This window comes from Ochotona princeps, chromosome 1, assembly GCF_030435755.1.
Source record: "Ochotona princeps isolate mOchPri1 chromosome 1, mOchPri1.hap1, whole genome shotgun sequence".
NCBI classification, from domain to species: domain Eukaryota; kingdom Metazoa; phylum Chordata; class Mammalia; order Lagomorpha; family Ochotonidae; genus Ochotona; species Ochotona princeps.
The window spans coordinates 84082643-84105155 of NC_080832.1; the positions used below are offsets into that span (position 1 = coordinate 84082643).

The window sequence follows — 22513 nt, forward strand, 5'->3', positions numbered from 1 at the left end:
CTGAAATGGACACTGGTCCTGCTCTGACTGCTCTGCTTCAGATCTGGCTCCCTGCTAATGCACCTGAGAAAGCATTGGAAGTCCTTGTGTCACTCAGTCTATGTGAGAGACTCAAATGAAATTCCTGGCTCCAGGTCAGCCTGGCCCAGTCCTTCAGTAGTGGCATTTGTGAAGTGATCTCCCTGCTTCCCCCTCCCCTGCTGTGAGTTTGTCTTTCAAGTAAATACATATTGAAAAAAGAACAAAACCCAAGATTTTATCTCTTACATTGAGAATAGGAAAAAGTATATTTAACACTTCTAAATTCACAAAAATATTTATTTATTTACTTATTTGAAAAGCAGAGTGACATAGAGGGAGAGATGGACAGAGAAGGAGATCTGTCCATATTCTCATTCACTCACCAAATGCCTTCAATGGCCAGGGAAGGACCAGGCTAAAGCCAGGTGCCTGTAACTCCATCCAGGGCTCCCACACTGGTGGTAGTTGTTGCGGCCAGCTAGGCTGGTAACATGGCACGAAGAAGGATCTGGGGATGAGGCACCGACATGGAGACCAGAGATGGTGGAAAATGTCTCTCCCTGGCCTCTCTCGAGGCCTGCTTTTATTGCCTCCACTCTTGACTTCTCACCTAGTTCTTGTTTACGCTTTAGCCCTCACTCTCAATATTGGATACAGCTGAGTTCCATTAGACCAGGTGCTTTCAGCCCCAAGCCCATTACCTGTATTGCTCAGTTTAGCGAGTGCTAACCAACTCCTTAGCCCACAACAGGTAGTGACACAAGTACTTGAGCTATCTTGCACTGCCTTCCAAGGCACCTTACTATAAACAGAGCTACAAGGACTGGAGGAAGTATCATTAGAAATGACTTAAGTACTGCTACACAACAGCTCCTGGCTCTCAGTTTTGGATCAGTTCTGCCTTTACAGCTGCTTTTGGAGTGAGCCAGCAGATGAAAGACGTCTCTCTCTGTCTCTCCCTTCTCTGTAACTTTGCTTTTCAAGTAAAACTAAATATTTTTTTTAAAAAGTATACACCAAACTTTAGATAGTTTCTAATATTAACAAAAAACTCAATTGAACTGTATATTTAAGAATCTAGTTTAATGAAAAATTACATAATGTACATAATTTATTTAGGTAATTTTATGATATATATTTTAGAATTATTGCATTACATATCATTGTATATGTTTAGTGTGATGTATCAATTATTTTATTGACATGCATGTTATTTTGCTAAATCTTTGACAGTCTTCTTACGTAATGCCACAAGTGATAAAAAAGACATATCACACACTATTAGTAAGTGTGAGATGATAAAATTAATAAGACTCCTAGCTTCTTTTATTCCCTTAATGCTGCCTAATAGTGCTTATCACAGCGGAGAGTTATTTTATTAGAGCATAGGTCAGTAATTGTACAGTTTGCAGCTCATTCCGGGAAGCTATCTATTTGATATGGGTCAGTAAGTAAGAATAGCCATTATACTTTTTATGATGAGAGAAAAAAATCAAAACAATAACATTTCATGACCGATAAAATTGCTGTCAATAAATAAAGTTATATTGGTCATAGCTGCATTCATTGCCATTGTCCATGGCTAGTTTCTCAGTATAACAGAATATTTGAGTAATTGTGACAGAAATGATAAGGCCCCCAAATTCTAAAATATTAACTATCTTGTCTCTTATAGAAAGTATTTGATAACCACTGTTGAGTAACAACATTCAAGAGATTAAATAATTACATTTGTGTGATGATTTTTGGATGGCAAAGACTAAATCATGTGCTTGTAAATTCTTGGAAATGTATGTCATGTCACATCAATCTGTAACACTTGCAGTAAAGCTGAGGTCTGCTTTCAGTTTTGTTTGGTTCTCACAATAGCTTTAGGATCTCACTCTCTCTCATGACCCTTTTTATTGAATATTGACCGCCATTCAGAATTAGTTTATGACATAACATCATTTCCTCCTCTAACAGCTATACTGACAAGTGAGATAAAATCACTTCCTGGAGAAGGCAGTTTCTTTAAGGAATAGTGTAGGGTAAATATATCTCCATGAATGCAGAAGTAAGAAATAAGACCTCCCACCTTACCTCTACATACATATCAACTCGTGATACATAACGGATGTAAACCTCAGACCTAAAACCATTAAGTTACTAGAGAAAAACATAGGGCAGATATTACATGACACGAGTAATAAAGCAAAGCAGACATTGAGACTACACCAAGCTAAGAAGCTTCTTAACTGCAAAGGGAACAAATAGCTAAGTGAATAGACAGCTAACAAATTGGGATAAATATTTAAAAAACAAGCTTCTGATAAAGGACTAATATCCAGACTATAAAAGGACCTCAAGAAGCTCAATACCACCACCACCACCACAAAATCCAATTAAGAAATGGAAAAAGAACATGCAGACATTTTTCAAAAGGTGCAATACAAATGTTCAACAGACACATGACTATCTGTCAGGGAAATGCAATCAAAAGCCACAATGAGGAATTATCTTACCACAGTTAGAATGATTATCATGCCAAAATCAAAAACAGCAAAGGCTGGTTAGGATGAGAAGGTACCCTAATACAATACTAGTTGATATTTAATGACAACCATTAAGGAAGACAGTATAGAAATTCCTCAGAAAACTACAAGGAGACCTATCATACCAACTCACTTATGGAAACACACCCAAAGGAAACAAAATCATCATTTAAAAGAGTTATCTGTAACCCCAATATTTATAGCAGTTCAGTTCACAATAAGTAAGTTATGTATTCAGCCTAGGTGTCCATCAACTGATGACATGTTAAAGGTGTACAGTAGAATACTACTCAACCATAAAATGATGAAATTATCCATTTTTCAACAAAATGGTCAAAACTGGAGACCACTGTGCATAGTGAAACAAGCTGAACTAAAAAATACAAATACCACATATTTTCTCTGGTTTATGGTAGCTAATGTCTAAAGCACAAAAATAAATGTATATGAGTGAAATTGGCATCTCTGCATTTGATTACTGCTTAGAGCTCTTATCTGTATTCCTTCTATGTAGTAGTCTTTCCACTTTTGTGCTTTTAACTCTTTTCAGCAGCATTAAGAATGTGGTTATAAAATAAATGAAAAAATATATCTCCACAAAAATTGAAGAAAAGAAGAGGGAAGAACGGGGTAAAGGAAGAAAGGAGCAAAATATCATTTGTAGTGTTAGAATTTCACTTATGAAGAAAATGAAATATGCTCTGTTATTCAAATTATTTAGAAAGGTACCTCAATGGTTAAGTATGCCAAGGGCCCCAAAACTAATTCATTCAGTCAAATTCAGAAAATTTATGAATTCGGATATCACTGAAAAAATCTAATTATTAGTCAATCATGGGAAGCTGATACTCAATGTTTCATCTACACAACCAAAAGAGATAGTAGTACCATAGAGGGAAAAAGGAAAAGAGTGAAATAGTCAGATAGTTTGGTTAAAAATACTTGTTTCCCTAGGAAGAAAACCAAAGGGACCTATGCAGCCCAAAGCTGTGCCTATGAGTAATAATTATCAGAGACTGTTAACTGTGCAGCAAACTGACTTGACTGAAACAGTACAGCCATTATACTAAGCAAATGTAGAAGCAAATAAGCAAACAGAGCCGACCAAGTTCCAAGAATAGGAATAGGAATAGGAATCAGTGTCTAGATTTGCACCAGTGACTGAAATCTTTCAAAATGATGGCAACCTGTAATATACAAACCTAAAAAACTCATCATCCTCTCAATAGAATACAGTGTGGTCCTTATCCACATTCACATTATTGTCATTATTGAAAGACAAAGAGAAAATCATAAAAACAGCATTAGATAATTAACTCAAGATGTACTACAGAAACTTACTAAGGCTAATAACCAATGTCTTATCAAAAACAATGAAAACTAAAAGGCAGTAGCATGGTATTCTATGGGCAGAAAGGGGAAAAATGCTATTATTAAATAGTCTAATACTCAGAAAAGCTATCAATCAAAAGAGAAAAGTGTAATAAAAACATTATAAGATAAATAAAAACTGATAAAACTTCTGGAAGCTTTGATAACTTGAAAATTCGATAAAATTTCTGGAAGACTTGTGTTAAATGAATCCCAATGCAAGTTCTTAATATTTAAAGTAACAGTGGACAACTAATATGAATCCACATAAAAAATAATACCAGTAAAAATAATGACATAGACAGGCATAAAAGTAAATTTCATATTTCTCTTCATCTGTTCTCAAAACCTTTAAAAATTTTGTATGAGACAACATTCCTACGATAGTACTGTTGAGAATATAGCATACAAAAACTGAATATATTTGACAATAATAGCACACAGGAAGTGGGTGGAAGTAATATTGTGTTGAGCACGAAAATGGCACCAGATGGTAACTGGAATCCACAGGAAGAAAGGAAGAGGACCAAAAGTAGTAAACATGAATATTAATAAAATAGATCTAGTATATATATATATATATATATATACACACACACAAAAATGTACATATATGCTTGTTCTCATTTCTTTTTGAACTTCTTTAAAAGACACAAGATTATATGAAGTATTAATTAAAACAATGAATTAGTTTTCTTACATACACATGAAATATAAAAATAACAGCACAGAAAAAAGGTACATGGGTCTAGAACTATATAGAATTAACGTTACTATTTCTCAATGGAATACACTCTGTGTGAATGTGAAGTACATTCTGATAAGATGCAGACTGAAAACTCCAAGGCTATTTAGAAAAATAATTGAGTGATTATGTGAGTAAATCACTGAAAGAACTAAAATTTGGGGTCCAACAAAATAACCTAAAGGCTAAAGTCCTTACCTTGCATGTACTTGGATGCCATGCGGGCGCTGGTACATGTCCCGGCTGCTATATTTCCTTTCCAGCTCCCTATTTGTGGCCTGTGAACACAGTAGGGCCTGGTGCAAAGCCTTTGGACACCACACCTTCGTGAGAGATCCAGAAGAAGTTTATAGCTCCTGGATTCAGATTGGCTCAGCTCCAACTGCTGCAGCCATTTGGGGAGTGAATGAGCAGATAGAGGATCTTTGTCTCTACTCCTCTCTGCATATCTGCCTTTCCAATAAAAAATAAATAAATCATGAAAAAAAATCCTATAACTTGACAAAAATTTTGATTTCAAGCAAAGGAACATAAGAAATTTGCAATGGAGGAGCAAAAACCAGAAGAGAGAGCGAGAAAGACTACACTGCAAGATTAAACAGGAATGACTGATATTCTTTACACTCATGGTATCAATGGTGAGGAATTCTGACAATTAAACCTACACCATGGTGGACATCAGGGATAAATTCAAAGTTGAATGGCCATTGATAGAAAATACAGATTTACGTCTCTGTGTAATAGCTCTCGTCGTAAAAGAACAGACTTTCAAGGCTTAATTTTTTTGTGCTAATTTTGGACATACGGCTGAGTGGCAAACTGAATGCATTGGTTTCCTTTCCGTGTTTAAAAAATTTCTGTGACTCATAAGAATCACTTGTTTGGGGGCAGACATTTGGCACAGCAGAAGATGTCCCTCAGGACACCTGTGCTCCATATCAGAGTCCCAGTTCCACTTCCAATGACAGCTTCCTGCTAATGTACACCCTGGTAAGCAAGTGAAGACTCAAGTACTTGAGTCCCTGCCACCAACATGTGGAGATCAGGATTGAATTCCATTCCCTGATTTGGCCCAGCCCCCCAGACACTGCAAGTATTTGTGGAATAAGCCAATGGACAGAAGATCTTTTTCTGTGTACCTTTCAAATAAAGGAAAATAAGTATGTATATATATTTTAATAAATATTTATATACTATATATTTTACATATCTTTCTTATAAATATATTTTACATATCTTTCACTTTGCAATGCAGTTAGTTAACTCAGTGCATTCTGTTATAATAAATGTCATATTCCTCTGGTTTTGGTTTACTTGTAAGCATTAATAAATATAGTTCTAACAGAGCAATAAAGAATTTTGAGAAAAGAAATTGTTTCTAATACTAAGAATATGGCAACATTTAAGAAACATTATTCAAAACAAATAGCTCATTTAGAAATATGCTTATGTAAGATGTACAAAGTGAGTCACTGTAAGTATCAGGTTTGTGTAATAATTTCAACTTTAAAACAGTTTTGTGAAAATGAGAACATGATACTTCACTTTTCTATGCAACATGGTAGCTATCAAAAAGACCACAACAATTATTGACAAAAGTGGGCAAAAACTGAAACCCTGATTCACTATTGTGCAATGTCTTGGGAGAACAATTGTATGAAACTGATAAATGTTAAATACAAAGTTGTATAATCAATAAATTCTGCTTCTAGATGTATAAACAGGAAACTTGACGATCTATATTCACAAGATATCAGAAAATTGTCTATAGTATGGTTCTCTTTTTTATGAGAAGTGCTCCCACCATAGCCTTTCCTTATACTAGAAAAGGCTAACTTTCTACACATTAGTGCATCCTCCTTAGTTATTTTAGATAAGGATCAAAAGATCCTTATTTAACATGAAAAAATCTTGATTTTTCTGAAACAGGTATTTCATGTGTATTAAAAGATGATGGAAGCGAGAGGAGAACAAAAAGCAAGACTAAGCAGGACTCCAAACCTCCCAACAATCATCGAGTCTCGCAAAATTGTGATGACATCAATGCTAAGTGCAAGACATTTACACCAACAACACACTGTATCAAATTCGGAAAATGTATTTTAAGAAAAAAGATGTAGTTTTCCACATTGTCTCACACAAAAGTTTTGCACCTTGATACTTTCTTTTCATCCAGTATAAACTCAATAAATTAGAAAAGACACTTGTAGAAACTGATCAAATTTCCCAATTTATATTCTCCTCTTGATATATCTTTAATATTTCCATATTGCTTCATTTATCTATATTTACAACCTTTTCTATATGGGCCTCTATTGTCTTCCTGTGAAGAATCTCTAATAGAATTTATGTCAATTCATCAAAGCATCTTGGAAATAGAGCAAAATAAAAAGATCCTAGGCAAACTCTAATATTTTTTCAAAAGAATAAAGTTACAAAATTATCGTCTCAAGCCTCACACTTCGTTGGAAGAAATTTGGATAACTCTGAGATCTGTTCATAATAAGAAGCATTCAATCTGATACAAATATTCAATTCAATCACACAAATAACTCTTATATGATTGTGATTCCACTGACTTGGTTGCTTTTATAATCTCAACGAGAAGGAAAAGAAAAATCACTTGGTGTATTTTATATTGTTGGAAAATAGTCCCCCTAACATTCACCTTATATAATAATGTCAGTGTCCAACTCGCTTTGCAATGTCTTATCTCATCCCACTCACTCTACCTTTTACGATTTTCTACAGTTTCTTCACATATAATTCAACAAAATTCTAAAAAGAAACATCAGTAAAATTTTGAGTAGTTTTTATAACTGTGACCCTGCAAATATAGTGCATGATTATTAATTTTGTATAAATATATACCTTATTTAAAAATTACTTTAATTGGAAAGGCAGTTATACAGACAGAAGGAGAGACACAGTGAAGAGAGATTCCATTGCTGGTTTACTCTTCGCAACCCAGGAACGCCTGCGGGTCTCCACCCAAGGGTAGTAGGGTTAAGGATTTGAGCCAGCCTCCGTTGCTTTCCCAAGCTGCCAACATGGAGCTCGATCAGAAGTGGAGCAGTCATGACCTAAACTGGCATGCTGGCACTGCAGGGAGAAGCTTAGTGTGCTACACCACTGTGTGGGTCCCAAAATATACTTCTACACATAGTCTTCAAAAGATTGGAAACTTAAGCATTTTGCAAGATTTATAAAGTGAGAGTATCTGTTTTTCAGAGTAATAAATATTCTTATAAAATCGGCACTTTTGTGAAAATGCATATAGACTAAAGTGTGATAAGTCATCTTATTTAGATACAATTCTTACAATCAAACCATCGTCATCCACAAAAATAAATAATAATGGGAAGTTAAAGAAATCCCAAACAATTTCAAGTTGGAGGATTCAATTTAGCTGCCTTAACTCAACATAAATTTTAATGTTACCAAGGCAGTTATCTAAATTCAATGTGCTGTTATCAAATGGAAAATGCAACAAAGACAAAAGCAATTTAAATAGGTTATGGAGAACGGAATTTCACAGCATCCTTATATAGTTAGGCTTAAAAGATGGCTTACAATGAAGTAAAAAGAAATCATAATTTTACTAATGAGGAAGTACACTCATACAAAATATTGTACTATATAAACTGCCGCTCATTGCACACGTTTGCCTTAATTTTTGATGAAATGATGTCAATACGAAAAATAGTACCTGTGAAATGTAATATTATCTCAACCTCAAATAGCCTATCTCACATGCAATAAGATATTGTGATAGATAGAGAACAACAAGGAAAGCCTAGAATCAGACAGGAAACGGTCAGCGTGGAATCACTTATATCTTACTGGGTGGGACACAAAAATTAGTTACTCCTCACTAGGGCATTGAAGATTTCTCTGCGCACCCCTCCTTTAAACTGTTCTGCACCCAAACTGTTGGCATATGTCTTGTTAGAGTTGTAAACCAGTCTAGACTTTCCAAAAAAAAAAAAAGCCAGGTTCAGCAAAATTATGCTTCAACGTGATAAGAAGCGAAATACTACAATGAAAATAGACACAAGACAGCTGAATAGTAATCTATAGCCATTTTAAGGTTTATAGAACCCGGTTGTATATAAATTAAAATTGAAATATGAATGAAGAAGTCACAAAATGTGGTTAAGAACTTGCATTTTTTTAACATACTGGTTACTCAATACTATGTCAACTAATTCCATAACGTTATAAATTGCTACTGATGTTATGTTGGGGCCTTTAATTGATCAGGATGATACTCTGCTGGCTCTACCTTCAGACCAGAGATGGTCTCCCCAAGAAGCCGTAGAACTTATCTGGACAATAAAATGCTGGTCTCTATGCTTGGTAAATGTTTGCAATGAAAGAATCTCAAGTGAACTTGAACTGTGGTTATGCAACAAGGTGGAGGAATCCATCATAGAGGGGGTTGGTGGAGGGGTGGGGAGAATCTCAGTACCTATAAAACTGTGTCACATAATGCAATGTAATTAATAAAATAAAAAATAAATAAAAAAATAATACAGATGTACATTATTTTAATGTAATGCTTACTAACTAAGCAATGCAATACAGAACTGAAGATTTAAAATATGCTTTAATTTACAACCGAAGAAGGTGTGCAGCACCTCCAAAAGAGCAGCTGAGTGAAATTCCACCTGGAATTGCTTTGTCAGCTACAATCCCAGTGGTCTCTCCAGCTAATAGCAGTTCAAAGTGACCTTTACTTTCTTGTTATTTCTATGCATGAGAGAGAAGAAAGGGTAAATCTTTGTTCACTATGACAGCTCTGCTACTGGTGCTTGATAGAAATATAATTATATTTGAGCTCATGATTTGAATTTTATCCATTATTTCCACTAAGTCACGACCATCATTCTTCCTGAAATAAAGTTTTAAAATCATCTGCTTATGCATCTAATGAGTGCTGAGCAAGGCAGAACCCATGAGTTTGCTGTTCCTGAAAGCAGATGGACTAACTTAAAATTCAAAAAACTAAAAAAGACTAATGAGTTCTTACTACTGTAAATTAGATGAAAATGTCAGTGTCCTCATTCATTCAACTTTTACCTATTAAAGAGGTTATTAAAGTTCTATAATGGGTATAGATGTTCACCTTATTTTTATCTGTATAAAAACCAGGAATGAGCTTCTCCTGGAACTTAATTTTTGAAACACAATGATTAACCACAACAGGTGCAAACATTCACTTAATCAAGTTCACAACAATATGATAGCAATTATAGAAAAAAAAGCATGGATTCTAACCACTTTGTCCTCCTTTGGGAAAGCATCCAAGGAAGCAGAGGAGAGAGAGAAGAAAAAAAGAAGAAAAACAATCAGCCACATATAAGTAATTTGTTACAAGAAAAACAAATTATTTTTAAAGTGCTAACATGCAGGTATTTTGGGAAGTATGTGTTTATTCTTTCTTAAAAATATCCATGAAAATGCATGTATGGGCCCTGCTTCACTTTAAATAAGAGGTGAACACTATAGTTTCATAAATTTATAGAATCACGATGACTAAAACTGAATTCTAAATATTCTTCAGAAAGGAAGATTAACTTATTACCATGTGTAATCCACCTATTTTTGAAATGTTTAAGAATCCAAAATTGTAGAAATAATTGGAATTAAATCATTGTAAAATATTTTAGTCATAATGTTATAGTCATAAATTTGGAATAGAAACTATTTTTAGTAAATAAAATTGGAAGAGAAATAAACAATGTTCATTTGTGATACATGTTTCAATATTTATATCAGAGGAAAGACACACTTTATATATTTTTTAATTCAATGCTCAAGACAAAATACTTAACTGTGCTTTCATTTTGTTCTGTTTTTCAAGTTTGGATGGGTTTAGTAATCCAGGCTATTATAGGTTTGTATGTTTTTTACAAAGCATCAGCACTTTCTGAGCTCAATTCGCTTTACGCACTTTCCCCATTTCATAAACTGAGCTTGACCCTAATGATTTTATTCGATCAATAGTTCACAATTTTGCAATTGGTTTGCCTAAAAGCTGTAATGAGAAGGCAATAGCATTCAATATCTGTGGGTGCTCTGTCCCATCCAGCGCTCAGAAACAGGCACCAGCTTGTTCACTGCCAGCAGCTATGTCTTCACCACAGGGTTGTTAGACATTTTGAACACTAATTAGTTCATCTAGGAATACTGGACAAAAGGGGGAGACTAAAAGGTAAACCTTGTGCACTTTCTACACTCTAAAAGCTATCTTACTACCTTACTTTGTCTATAAATGCCTTCAAGTTATAAATGAAGATTTATAGTAACAAATCATGTTTAGGAGGGAAAAAGAAAATCTATGCATTCATAACAATAGAACCCCAAAAGAAATGAAGTATACATATTACATGGGACAGGATTTTATTTAACTTTCATAATATCCATACAAGATAATTTATACTATCTAGTTTCACTGATAATACAACTGTTCTCCCGAGAGCCTATCCCCAGATGGAAAAATAGTCTCACCTTAAAACATAAACTGTATCACCCATAGAGCTTTAATTCCTTTTGAGGGGAGTTTTAGGATATCCTGCTCAGAGCTCAGATTACTAAAGAATATAATGTTATCTGGAAGGATTATATTAATTTTAACTGCAATTAAAATTGTGGTTTTCCAAACTTGGAAAACACTGAGAGTGCCTAAAGCTTTCATGTTTATTTATATGAGAATCCCAACCATTTAATATTATGCTACAGAACTATGTTAAAAAAAGTTAACACATATTTCTTTAGAATTAATATATGTGCTAACATAAAGGATATGATAAAGTACAACATGGAAATGCAAATATCTTTTAGACTGATTCTACTAATAAGAAATCAAAAGCTGTTTATTTCAAGGTACAGCTATAGCAGATAGATGGCTTTTATTTACACCAAATATAAAACTAGAGGACAATACATTTCATAGAGAAAAAAATGAGAAGGAGAAATCTCAGAAAAAATAGTATTTGATGTACTATTCAAAAATGCACACTTCTCGGGCCCAGCGGTGTGGCCTAGCGGCTAAAGTCCTCGCCTTGAAAGCCCCGGAATCCCATATGGGCGCTGGTTCTAATCTCGGCAACTCCACTTCCCATCCAGCTCCCTGCTTGTGGCCTGGGATAGCAGTCAAGGACGGCCCAAAGCTTTGGGACCCTGCACCCGCGTGGGAGACCCAGAAGAGGTTCCTGGTTCCCGGCTTCAGATCGGCGCAGCACCGGCCCGTTGCAGCTCACTTGGGGAGTGAAACATCGGATGGAAGATCTTCCTCTCTGTCTCTCCTCCTCTCTGTATATCCGGCTTTCCAATAATAATAAAATCTTTAAAAAAAATGCACACTTCTCATTAGATGTTTGGCACTATGTGTCTTTAGTGTGATAGTACATCTGAAATTGTCCTTAAAAAGGTTAGTCAATGTAATATAGCATTTTGGGTTAAAATTAATGACATACATTTTATCTTCATTCATTTTGAAAACCAAATTTGCAGCAGCTAAATGTAGCATTTTATAGGAAAAAAATGATCATACCAACTCTCACGACTTTTATATTTCACGAGACTACTGAATGTACATTTATTGCATTCTTCAGAAAATAAGTGTACTTTCCCATCTACTCCGCTGGTTGATAATAGGACTCATTCATTAAGGCGCATATATTTGGAAAGTACCTCCACTAGTTATTTTTCATCTTTCTGATACTACATCAATTTAATATGAAACATGAAAAATGGGGAAGGAAAAGCTTAATTTTCCTGTTTATGCACATCTCTTCTTTCTAACATGCCTGTGTACACTTGGGAGAACTAATGATTTTTATCCACATTCACAACACCACTTTTGTGAGATACTTACGTTGTTTGATCGAAGAGACACGCGGCCTCCACATCTGGCACAAAACTTGGTGCGGCAATACGAACAGAGATGGCCGCACCCATCAGCAAACTTTGTTTTATGGCAAATTCCGCACGTAGGAGCATCATCTTTGTGCTCACCCTGGTAACGCCGTGCTTCTTCCCCTATTTTTCTCACTTGTTCCTTGTAACTTTCAAACTGTTGATGCAATCTCCTGGGCAAAAGAGAAAATGGTAGCAAACTAAGTAAACAATGGAAATGCTTAATAGTTATTTTAACTAAAAAAAAAAACATTCTGCTGTTCCACCCTCTTCCACTAACCTTACCTCCAAAAATAACAGATTAGCATGTGCCACTCTAGTCCTAATATTGCTTTCCATAGATGTGTGCATTGATTTTAATTTTTGTACCAATATAATTTTTTATTCCATTTTCCATGAAAGTTTTCAGATAGCCAGGTATGTCACAAAATAATAATAAAATCTGAAGCTATGTCTCTTCTTTTCATTAGTCCAAGTCTTTCAATCCTAAATTTCTACAAATAGAACCAATCTTGTTTAGAATAGAATATTACGACAACTAGTGAATTCCCAAAAGTACAGAATTCTTGGCTTGGTAAACTCATAATGTTTTCCTCTATCTAGCTATTCCACCAAAAGAGAAACTCCTGAGAAATGGCTAAAAAATGCATCCATGTGTGAGCTAATTTGCTGGACTCTAGTGTTCTTTGGGAGTTTGCTGGACGCAAGTAATTTCCTGGACTGAGTATATGAATGCAATTATTATATTAAGAGTTTAGCTTGACAGCTTATATGTAACATAACTTTAGGGAACTGGCACTCAATGTAAATAGAATCAAGTTACATCCAAGTAAGGCAGCATTTAAAGCATTGTGATCTCATTATATTTTTCCTTTTAGCATCTAATAGTTCTGAATAGCAGAAATTCTGTAATTACTTCCTGCTCACCAATTGACCTTTTTTTATTTGAGCCTCCACAATTAAAGCACACATACATGCACTAGTAAGTAACACAATTTAATGTCTAAATCCTACCTCAGCTTATACAAAATACTTCACTTAATGAATACAACAACCTCTGACCAATTTAACAAAATGCTATTATATCTGCTAAATTTTTTAAAATGATTCATTCATGAGGCAAACAAAGACAGGAATGCTGACAGAGCTCCCAAGTACTGGTTCACTCATATGAATGTTCACTTACAGCTAGGGTTTGGCCTTGAACCAGAACTATCATTACAGGCGTCAGAGACCTACTTTTCTGAGACACAGCTTACTGCCTTCCAGAGTTTGCATAGGCAGGAAGCTGGAATTGATATCAAGAATCTGCACTCAACCCCAGGCACTGTTATAGGGGATGTGAGGGTCTCAACTGGCACCTTAACTATTAAGCCCATGGACTTTGCCCTATTATTTTGTACAGTACAAGTAACATTAATCTAGACTCAAATTATTAGAAACAGCTTTGGATGTCATATTTCAAATGTAATCATGCAAAATCGCACTGAAATGCTAGAGCTTCCATTAAAGAAATGATTAAGCAATAGGAACAAGAAGATATCTCCAATCAAAGAAACAGAAAATGAACTCCAAGCATACATGCAGTACATGAAAAATATTGTTACGAGATTCACTAAATCAAATCTAAGTAAATACACATGAGACAGAGCTGCTAGGTAAAGACAAAGCTTCAGCATAATTTTCTAGAATATAGACCATAATTTAGTACAAATATTGATCAAACATCCAGTAAACATCTCATTATTTATTTTCACATTTACTTGAAAGGCAGATAGAACAAGAGAGAGAGTGAAAGAAAGCACAAATAATGATCTTCCACAGGATAGTTTACTCCTCAAATGCCTACAACAACCAGAATTGAGTCAGGCACAAACCAGAAACCTGGAACTACTGGCAAAAGTCAGGCACTCTGGACATTGTCTCTGGGCTCACAGGGTATGCATTAGAAGGAAGCTGCAATAAAAATCACACCTAGACTCAACTCAGCTACTTTAATATAGAATACAATTGCCTCCAGTAGCTTCAAGGCTGAGCCAAAAGCTTGCCCCTCATTAGACACTGCAGACTTTATATATGGTTTCTGTTGCAATGCATCTACGCTTGTAGCCAGAGTAATCCTAGATAACGTGTAAAAGATGAGTGTGGATATATTCTTAGAATACTTATTCACAGCAGTAGATGGCAGATCAAATTAGGCTGTGAATCAGTTAGTCAACTCAGATAAGAATATATTTTATGCCTACAGATGATGGTTTGGAAGTCAGAGCCTCTTTGTGCTTTTCTTTTAAAAGTAGCACTTATTTTCCTTTACCTAAAAGGCCAAGAGAGAGAAATCTTTCAACTTCTGGTTCACTCATGAATGGCTACAACAGCCAGAGACAGAATAGTCCAGTGCCAGAACCCCAGAACTCCATTTGAGTTTGTCAGGTGGGTTTTAGGGGATAAGCACTTGACCCATCATCTGCTGCCTCCCAACATGCATAAGTAGAAAACCGTATCCGAAGTCGTGAAGCCACCACTCAAAATGGCATTAACAACAGGGAATATGGGCTTCCCAAGCTGTGGCTTACTGTACTGAGCAACAACACCAGCCCCTCTTTGTGTTTTAAAGTTAAAAATAAAGTCTTGTATATCTTATATACCTCAATCAAAAGGATATCTGATGAAATTTTTGTATGATACATGTGTTTCTGTGTACATACATAAACAAGGGCATTGATCACTGATACAAAGCTTTATTGAAATCTCATAGCATTTAATTATATAAAAAATTATTAGCATTTCTCTAAATTATACCTATCTTCTTCCAAACAGTAAACAGTACTAGATATGTGCAGGTTAGGGCCCGGCGTGGTGGCTAAGCGGCTTAACTACTAATCTTGAGCACACCAGGATCCCATGTGGGCACCACTTCTAATCCCAACATCCCCACTTCCAATCCAGCCCTCTGCATGTGGCCTGGGAAAGCAATCAAGGATGGCCCAAAGCCTTGGCACCCTGCACCTTTGTGTGGAAGACCTGAAAGAGGCTCCTGGTCCCTGGCTTTGGATCAGCGCAGTCCCAGCCATTGCAGCCACTTGGTGAGTAAATCAACAGATAGAAGATCTTCCTCTCTGTCTCACTTCCTCTCTGTATATCAGATTTTTCAATAAAAAATAATGTAAATCTCGGGCCCGGCGGCGTGGCCTAGTGGCTAAAGTCCTCGCCTTGAACGCGCCGGGATCACATATGGGCGCCGGTTCTAATCCCGGCAGCTCCACTTCCCATCCAGCTCCCTGCTTGTGGCCTGGGAAAGCAGTCAAGGACGGCCCAAAGCTTTGGGACCCTGCACCCGCGTGGGAGACCTGGAAGAGGTTCCTGGTTCCCGGCTTCAGATCGGCGCAGCACCGGCCGTTGCGGCTCACTTGGGGAGTGAAACATCGGATGGAAGATCTTCCTCTCTGTCTCTCCTCCTCTCTGTATATCCGGCTTTCCAATAATAATAAATCTTTTAAAAAAATAATATAAATCTTAAAAAATGAACAGGTTAGATAGTTATGACTTATTTACTAAGTAATAGCTTCTGTACACTTCCTGAATGGAAAACTTATACAAACTACAATGTTTTAGTCTATAGAAAAATTGACAAGCTCATAGTGAGGAATAAATATCCTGAAACCTTATTTACCTAAAATACTCAAAATTCTGGAGAAAATATTTTATAAAATAACTTTAATGCATGTTTAAGCTGGAGATAAAGCATACAAAATCCTGAAGGGACAAAAGTGAAATAGGAACAGTATTTCAGAAAACTAGCAAGCTCTACAGAAACATGGCTGTCCTAAGGAAATTTACTGAGGTACTGTGAACAACTAATTATATACACAAATCAAAATAAAAGTTACCATTTGAGCATCAAAAAAAATTGAAACACAGCCTATGATATCTAAAACAATAGCAGGAAAAACACGGAGTGAGAAACAAAATCATTCTAAAACAAGAATTTAAATAAACAAATATATAGACGTAGACTAACCAGAAATATCAGAAATTACACTATGAGATAGTAGGAACAATCCACCACAATGGGACCCACAAGTGTAATGAATTACAGCCTTATCAAATGACAAAGAACTTCACATTAGATTAAAAATGTAGCTAAGTGATGTTTAGAACAGCTACACTCAAAATATAGACAGAATATTTGAAATAAAAAACTATATTCTAGGGAAATAAAAAAAAACAAATATGTAAGCAAACAACAACAAAAACCCTAGTATTTAAGTTCTTGTCGTACATAATTATTCCAAACTTGATTACACAACATAATATACAAAGCAAAAAGAAAAGTTTATAATATTAGACAGACACATGTATGTTGGTAGGATATTATTGGATGTCTCTCTAAATCATAGATTAAGCACTCAAAAAGCAAATAGTGGTATTGGATAGTAGAACAACAAGTTTAGTTTGTTGGATCAAAAAAAGTATATACTGACATGCAGGTGTATTATACACATGCATATCACATCACGTATGCATAAATAAGTGTATTTGTCCAGTAGATTAAACTTACATGTTGAGTTCTCTGTTTCTCACTAAAACATAACACTTATAACAAACATTTATACACTTTTAATACATATTTTTTCATGCAGATGTGAAACTTTTCCAAATCTCTGGGCTTCAAATTTTCAAAGTATTTGTTTTCTTAACCTAAATACGTAGGGTCTTATGAGGCATGAAAAGCCTACAAAAACACATTGGAAATATGTACTATAAAAAACAGTATGTGCAGATTTCAACATAAACTTAACTATTAATTGGAACAAACTTGTGGAAGCTTCATTATATTTATTATTTTTCTTTATACTTTACAAACATGCATGTAATATTTCATACTGAAGAGGAAAAATAAATATATGTCAACAGATATAACTGAATAGAAACAATGTTTTTTAAAAAAGTTTTATTTATTTTTATTACAAAGTCAAATATACAGAGAAGAGGAGAGACAGAGAGGAATATCTTAATCTGATGAGTCATTCCCCAAGTGACCACAATGGCCAGTGCTGTGCTGATCTGCAGCCAGGAGCCAGGAACTTCCTTCAGGCCAGGTCTCCCACACGTGGGTGCAGTGTCCCAATGCATTGGGCCGTCCTCGACTGCTTTCCCAGGCCACAAGCAGGGAGCTGGATGGGAAGTGGAGTTGCCAGGATTAGAACCGGCGCCCATATGGGATGCTGGTGCTTCAATGCGAGGACCTCAGCTGCTAGGCCACGCCGTTGGGCCCAACAATGTTGTTTAGAATAAAAATACAGAAGACCTTGGTCGCATAAAATATACAAAACTGACTGCCATTAATTGATTTTTAACAAGAAATGTATAATTTTAAATTATAATTATTCTTTTTTTTTTCAAACAATGTGTCTATTTTTTCAACTGAGTTACAGGAGGTAGACAGAAAGGGAAAGCTCCTATTTGCTGGTTCTCTCCACGAATTCCTGCAACAGCCAGGAATTCAGAAGGCAAGAGCCAGGTACTCAACACAGGTGTCTTAACCTAGGCTGAATAGAAATGCCCCTCCCATTTTATTGATAAAGAAAGTAATTTACAGTACTTAGCTTTCACTTTATAATTGAATATTTTATTCTAAATTCACATTCTAAAGACATTATATTGAATTCACACAAAGAAAGACAATGAATGAAACTTGTAAATTAGAGTGTTTCTGGAATCATGAAAGTGCCAACTACTACTAATGTCAGCTTTGAACCATGACTAATCCATGGCATATGAACAAAAGCTAGTTATGGAAAAGTGAACTCATGTGCTGAAATTTCTATAGATCCTTTACTCCTCCTCAGCAATTCTGCCATTCAGTTTTCAATTCATCTATAATATTCCCAAACTTTTGTTCTCAAATTAACTTCAAATTCCATGTTCTCTTAAAATATTCAAAATACTATGTTGATGTCTTGTAGTTTCTGTGTTAGTGTCCTAATATAGATGCACCTTACACTTTTGGGTCTCCAGGGCTATGACTGGTGTTCAGACAACACTTCCTTCTCCAGGAGGGTGCAGGTGGGACAGTTGATCTGATGTATGAGGCTGAAGGCTCTAACAGTTAGTTCATAACAAGACAGTCTTCTGGGGGAAAAAAAAGTGTTTTTCTACAAGAGAAATATACCTGAGGGACCTGGAACAGCTCCTGCCAAGTGCTTCACCTCAAAGTAAAGGGGGCCACTTTCTCACGCATCACTAATTCTACCAACCTTCATGTCCTTGATACCCATTTGTTTCCTCCTTTCACATACCATAAATCCCTTTCTGGTTTCAGTAATATAACTTTTTTTTTACACACTCCAGCAGAGAGTAGAATGAGGGGGGAAAAGATTAAGTTATTCCTTAGCCTAGAACTCTCATATCTTCAAATATGTTTGTTTCTTTGTTTTCTTAATATTCTCTCGTATTCTCTTATCCTGCACTGACAGATGTCCAAATCAAGTTCTTGCTAACTTCCTCCTTTTTTTCCTGGTACCCTCTTTGTTTCTCACCAGCGGACAGTAAAAAAGAAAGAAGGAAGAAAGGAAAATGAAAGTGGAGCAGGGAGAAAGAGACAGCAGTCATGCCTCATATAACCTCACAGTCTATCACATCGTATCTGAAATGCTTTTCTAAATTTCTTTACACACAATTTCAATGCCCATTTTCTGAATTGGTACTCTCCCTATGTTGTTCTGTGCTGTCAAGATGCATTCCTAATTAGAAGATACACCTTTGGAATCAAGATCCTGGTAGCGAGACCACAAATACAATATTTATTTTTCGGTTTTGATGTCTTAATGCCATGATTCATATCAAATAAGTGACAGTGATTTATTATGAATAATAAATGGAATGATATATTTTATTATATAATATTACTGTAAATGTGGGACTGCAAGTAAAAATCTTGTGAAATTTATTGGTATACCTCATTTCAGAATTAATAATATATTCATATTGCTTAGCAAGGTTAAGAAAATATATGGTCATAAATTACAGATTTCAATTATCTAGATATACAATAGAGTTATAAATTATGCAATGCTACAAAATGAATTTAGATTGAAGTTTGGGTGTCCTGCCTACATATAATCACTCTTGTTGCTTTAAGTAACAATAAACAATGTTTTAAAATTTATATTTATATATCTGAAAGGTAGAAAGAATGGGAAAAGACAGACAGAGTCCTTGCATTGACTGGTTCAGTCCCCATCTGCCCACAGTGGCTGAGTCTGGGCCAAGCTTATCCCAGGAGCTGGAAACTCAAGCCAGTTCTTCCATGTGGGTTAACCAACCACTTGAGATCTCACCTGATGCATCTCAGAGTGCACATTAGTAAGATGTTGGAATTGGAAACAAAGTTGGGGATCAAATCCAGACAAATTACTATTGCAGGTGAAGGCAACGTTCAGCTTATGGACTGTTTAAGACCCAAGAAGTCATTTCGTCTGGCAACTATAAGTGGTACACACAATTTAATAAATCTGTGAACAGGCTACTTTTTCAGCTGATACTTGTGTATGGGCCATGAATGATGTTACAAATATCTAAGTGATCCTTTGGATAAAAAAGGCTCTCTATCCCTGCTATGGCTGAGGACATTTTATTCTGTGGGATAAACATCCAGCTCTTTTATTTTTTATTTTAATTTTTTATTTCAAAGGCAGAGAGGCAGATATAAAACAAGAAAGATGATACGTTCTCATTCAGTGGTTTAATTTCCAAAAAGCCCAAAATCTCCAATGTCAAGCCAGGACAAATATTGTTGGTAGGAATTCAATCCAGGTAACTCATCTGTGTGGCAGAAACCCAATCCCCTCAGGTATCAATTTGTATCCCAGGATGTGCATCAGCAGGAAGCAGGAAATGGAGGTAGAGCTGGGTCTGAATTCAGGTACTCCAACATGCAATGTGGGCATTTCCATTGGTCATCTAACCTCTAGGTCAAATGATTGCCCTTATATTATTTAATAACTACATACTGAATTTAAGAAATTTCAACATTCCATTTAAATACATGCCATTTTAGTGACTACTGATATATATATTTTAAAGGCATTGATGATGAATGCTACAAATCATCTGTAAATGAAAAGTTAAATATAATTCTACAAATGCAAAATAAATTATCTAATTAGGCAATATTGATGACATCCCTGCCAATTACTACTTATTCAGCATTAACAATAATATGAGAGTATGAAGTGATTAGCAATACAAAGAAATATTGGTAGACAGCATTGCACCTCATTGTTTTTGTTTTGTTTTGTTTTGTTTTAGTAAATTGTCCTTCTGCTATCTGAAGTGGTTAGACACAGGAAGAAAATTCCACTTTTCTTCCGGCACTTCATTTCTGACATCAAAGCATACAAGAAGCTGGATTCTCCTTGTGGAAAATCAAACAGAACTTACTTAGTGCTTTAAGTTTCCAAAATCTAAGCGGCAAGTCCTGCAGCAAACTCTATGAAGAGAGAGCAGCGACCAGCATAATTATCAAGAAGCACCCTAAAAAGAATTTCCTCGGGATATGTATATAATGGTTGGAAGGAAAATAAGCATATCCTATGTTTCCCTTCTCATGCCTGGCACTGAACTTTGTTGCTAGCCATCTATCTAGAGGAGCTCTTTGTCAAGGCTTTCTTGCGATAACTCATGAGGCCATTCACAGGAACCATCCCAGTTCTATTCACATCCTCTTGAATGCTGGTTCTTGGTGCCTGTTCTCTTCGATCTCCACTCACATTGCATTAAATAACTTAAATATGTTCAAAAAATTAGGTGGGACAATCGGGCTTCTATTTCCAAGTTTCTACTACAACATTCTGCCTTGATGACGTTCCTTCCAGCTATAGCTAAAGGAATGGAAAGTGTTTGTTTCATGAAAGGCTTTTCTTTGATATTCTCCAACATCAAATGCATCAAAACTATTGAAGAGCTTTGTTCGAAGGTGAAATCTTAGACAAACCTATAGTTTGTTCAGATTTAGGGAGCTTGAATAAACTTGAGGAGCTTACAGCAGTCAGCTCAGAAGAGTCTACTGTCCGTCATGTGGAAATGTTACACAAAGCCTGAATGCAGTAAAGACAAACTTGAAAAATGAATGCACTTTTATACAGCTTTCATATCATTCCATAAAGGCAATCTTCATCACCCAATAAAATTGAAGCATAAACATAGAACTTTGACACTGCCTTCAAAATAGTAAAGAACGTAAATATTGTTATATAGTTATATACAATATATATGTGTACATATGTAAATATAGTTATATATACATCTATAGCCATATATATCCAAATATATATAGCCATACATATGTCCATATATCCATACATATATCCATATATATATAAAGTTTCTAAAAGATCTTGGTGTTCTGTATGACCATCCAAGCCTACTAAAATCTTAGGTCAGGTCCAGGGGCAAACCTTGGGCGGGGACCTTTTCCCTGGACCATCACCTCACTTCCCTATATTTGCATGTACTGTGAAAATTGACAAACAGGATAGCATTTAAACTCTGAGAAGCCACATATTTCATTGCTTAGGGAAACTTGCCAGTTTTTGTGAAGACCACCATGTGTTCCTTACCAGGTGGCCAGAAAAATCACGCTTTCAAGTAATGTGACACAGGAATTATCCAGAAATTTCCTAATTAATTAGAGAACAGTAAGGAAAAGGACTTCCACAGGTCTACCCAGGAGGGACCCCTGTCCAGTTAAACCATACAAAGAGGGGTCAAGAAACTTAAAAATTCAAAACACTTTCTGAAACCGCAGTGTCTCCCTGCCTTTCAGCAGAGACCCCATCTCCTGGCCCTTCTAAACGGTGCTTTGCTCACCCTTCTTCATTTCATGTTCACTTGTTCACTTGGCAAATAAAAATTTTCC

The 22513-nt window shown here is 35.7% G+C and overlaps 1 protein-coding gene across 1 annotated transcript in view; it reads right to left on the minus strand.

The window, feature by feature from the left end:
• RIMS1 (regulating synaptic membrane exocytosis 1) overlaps window positions 1-22513 on the minus strand; it is a 452176-nt gene that overhangs the window by 235220 nt on the left and 194443 nt on the right. Inside the window, 2 exon segments of the mRNA XM_058661479.1 lie at window positions 9952-9963; window positions 12554-12767. Of these exon segments, the coding sequence (XP_058517462.1) occupies window positions 9952-9963; window positions 12554-12767 (226 nt within the window).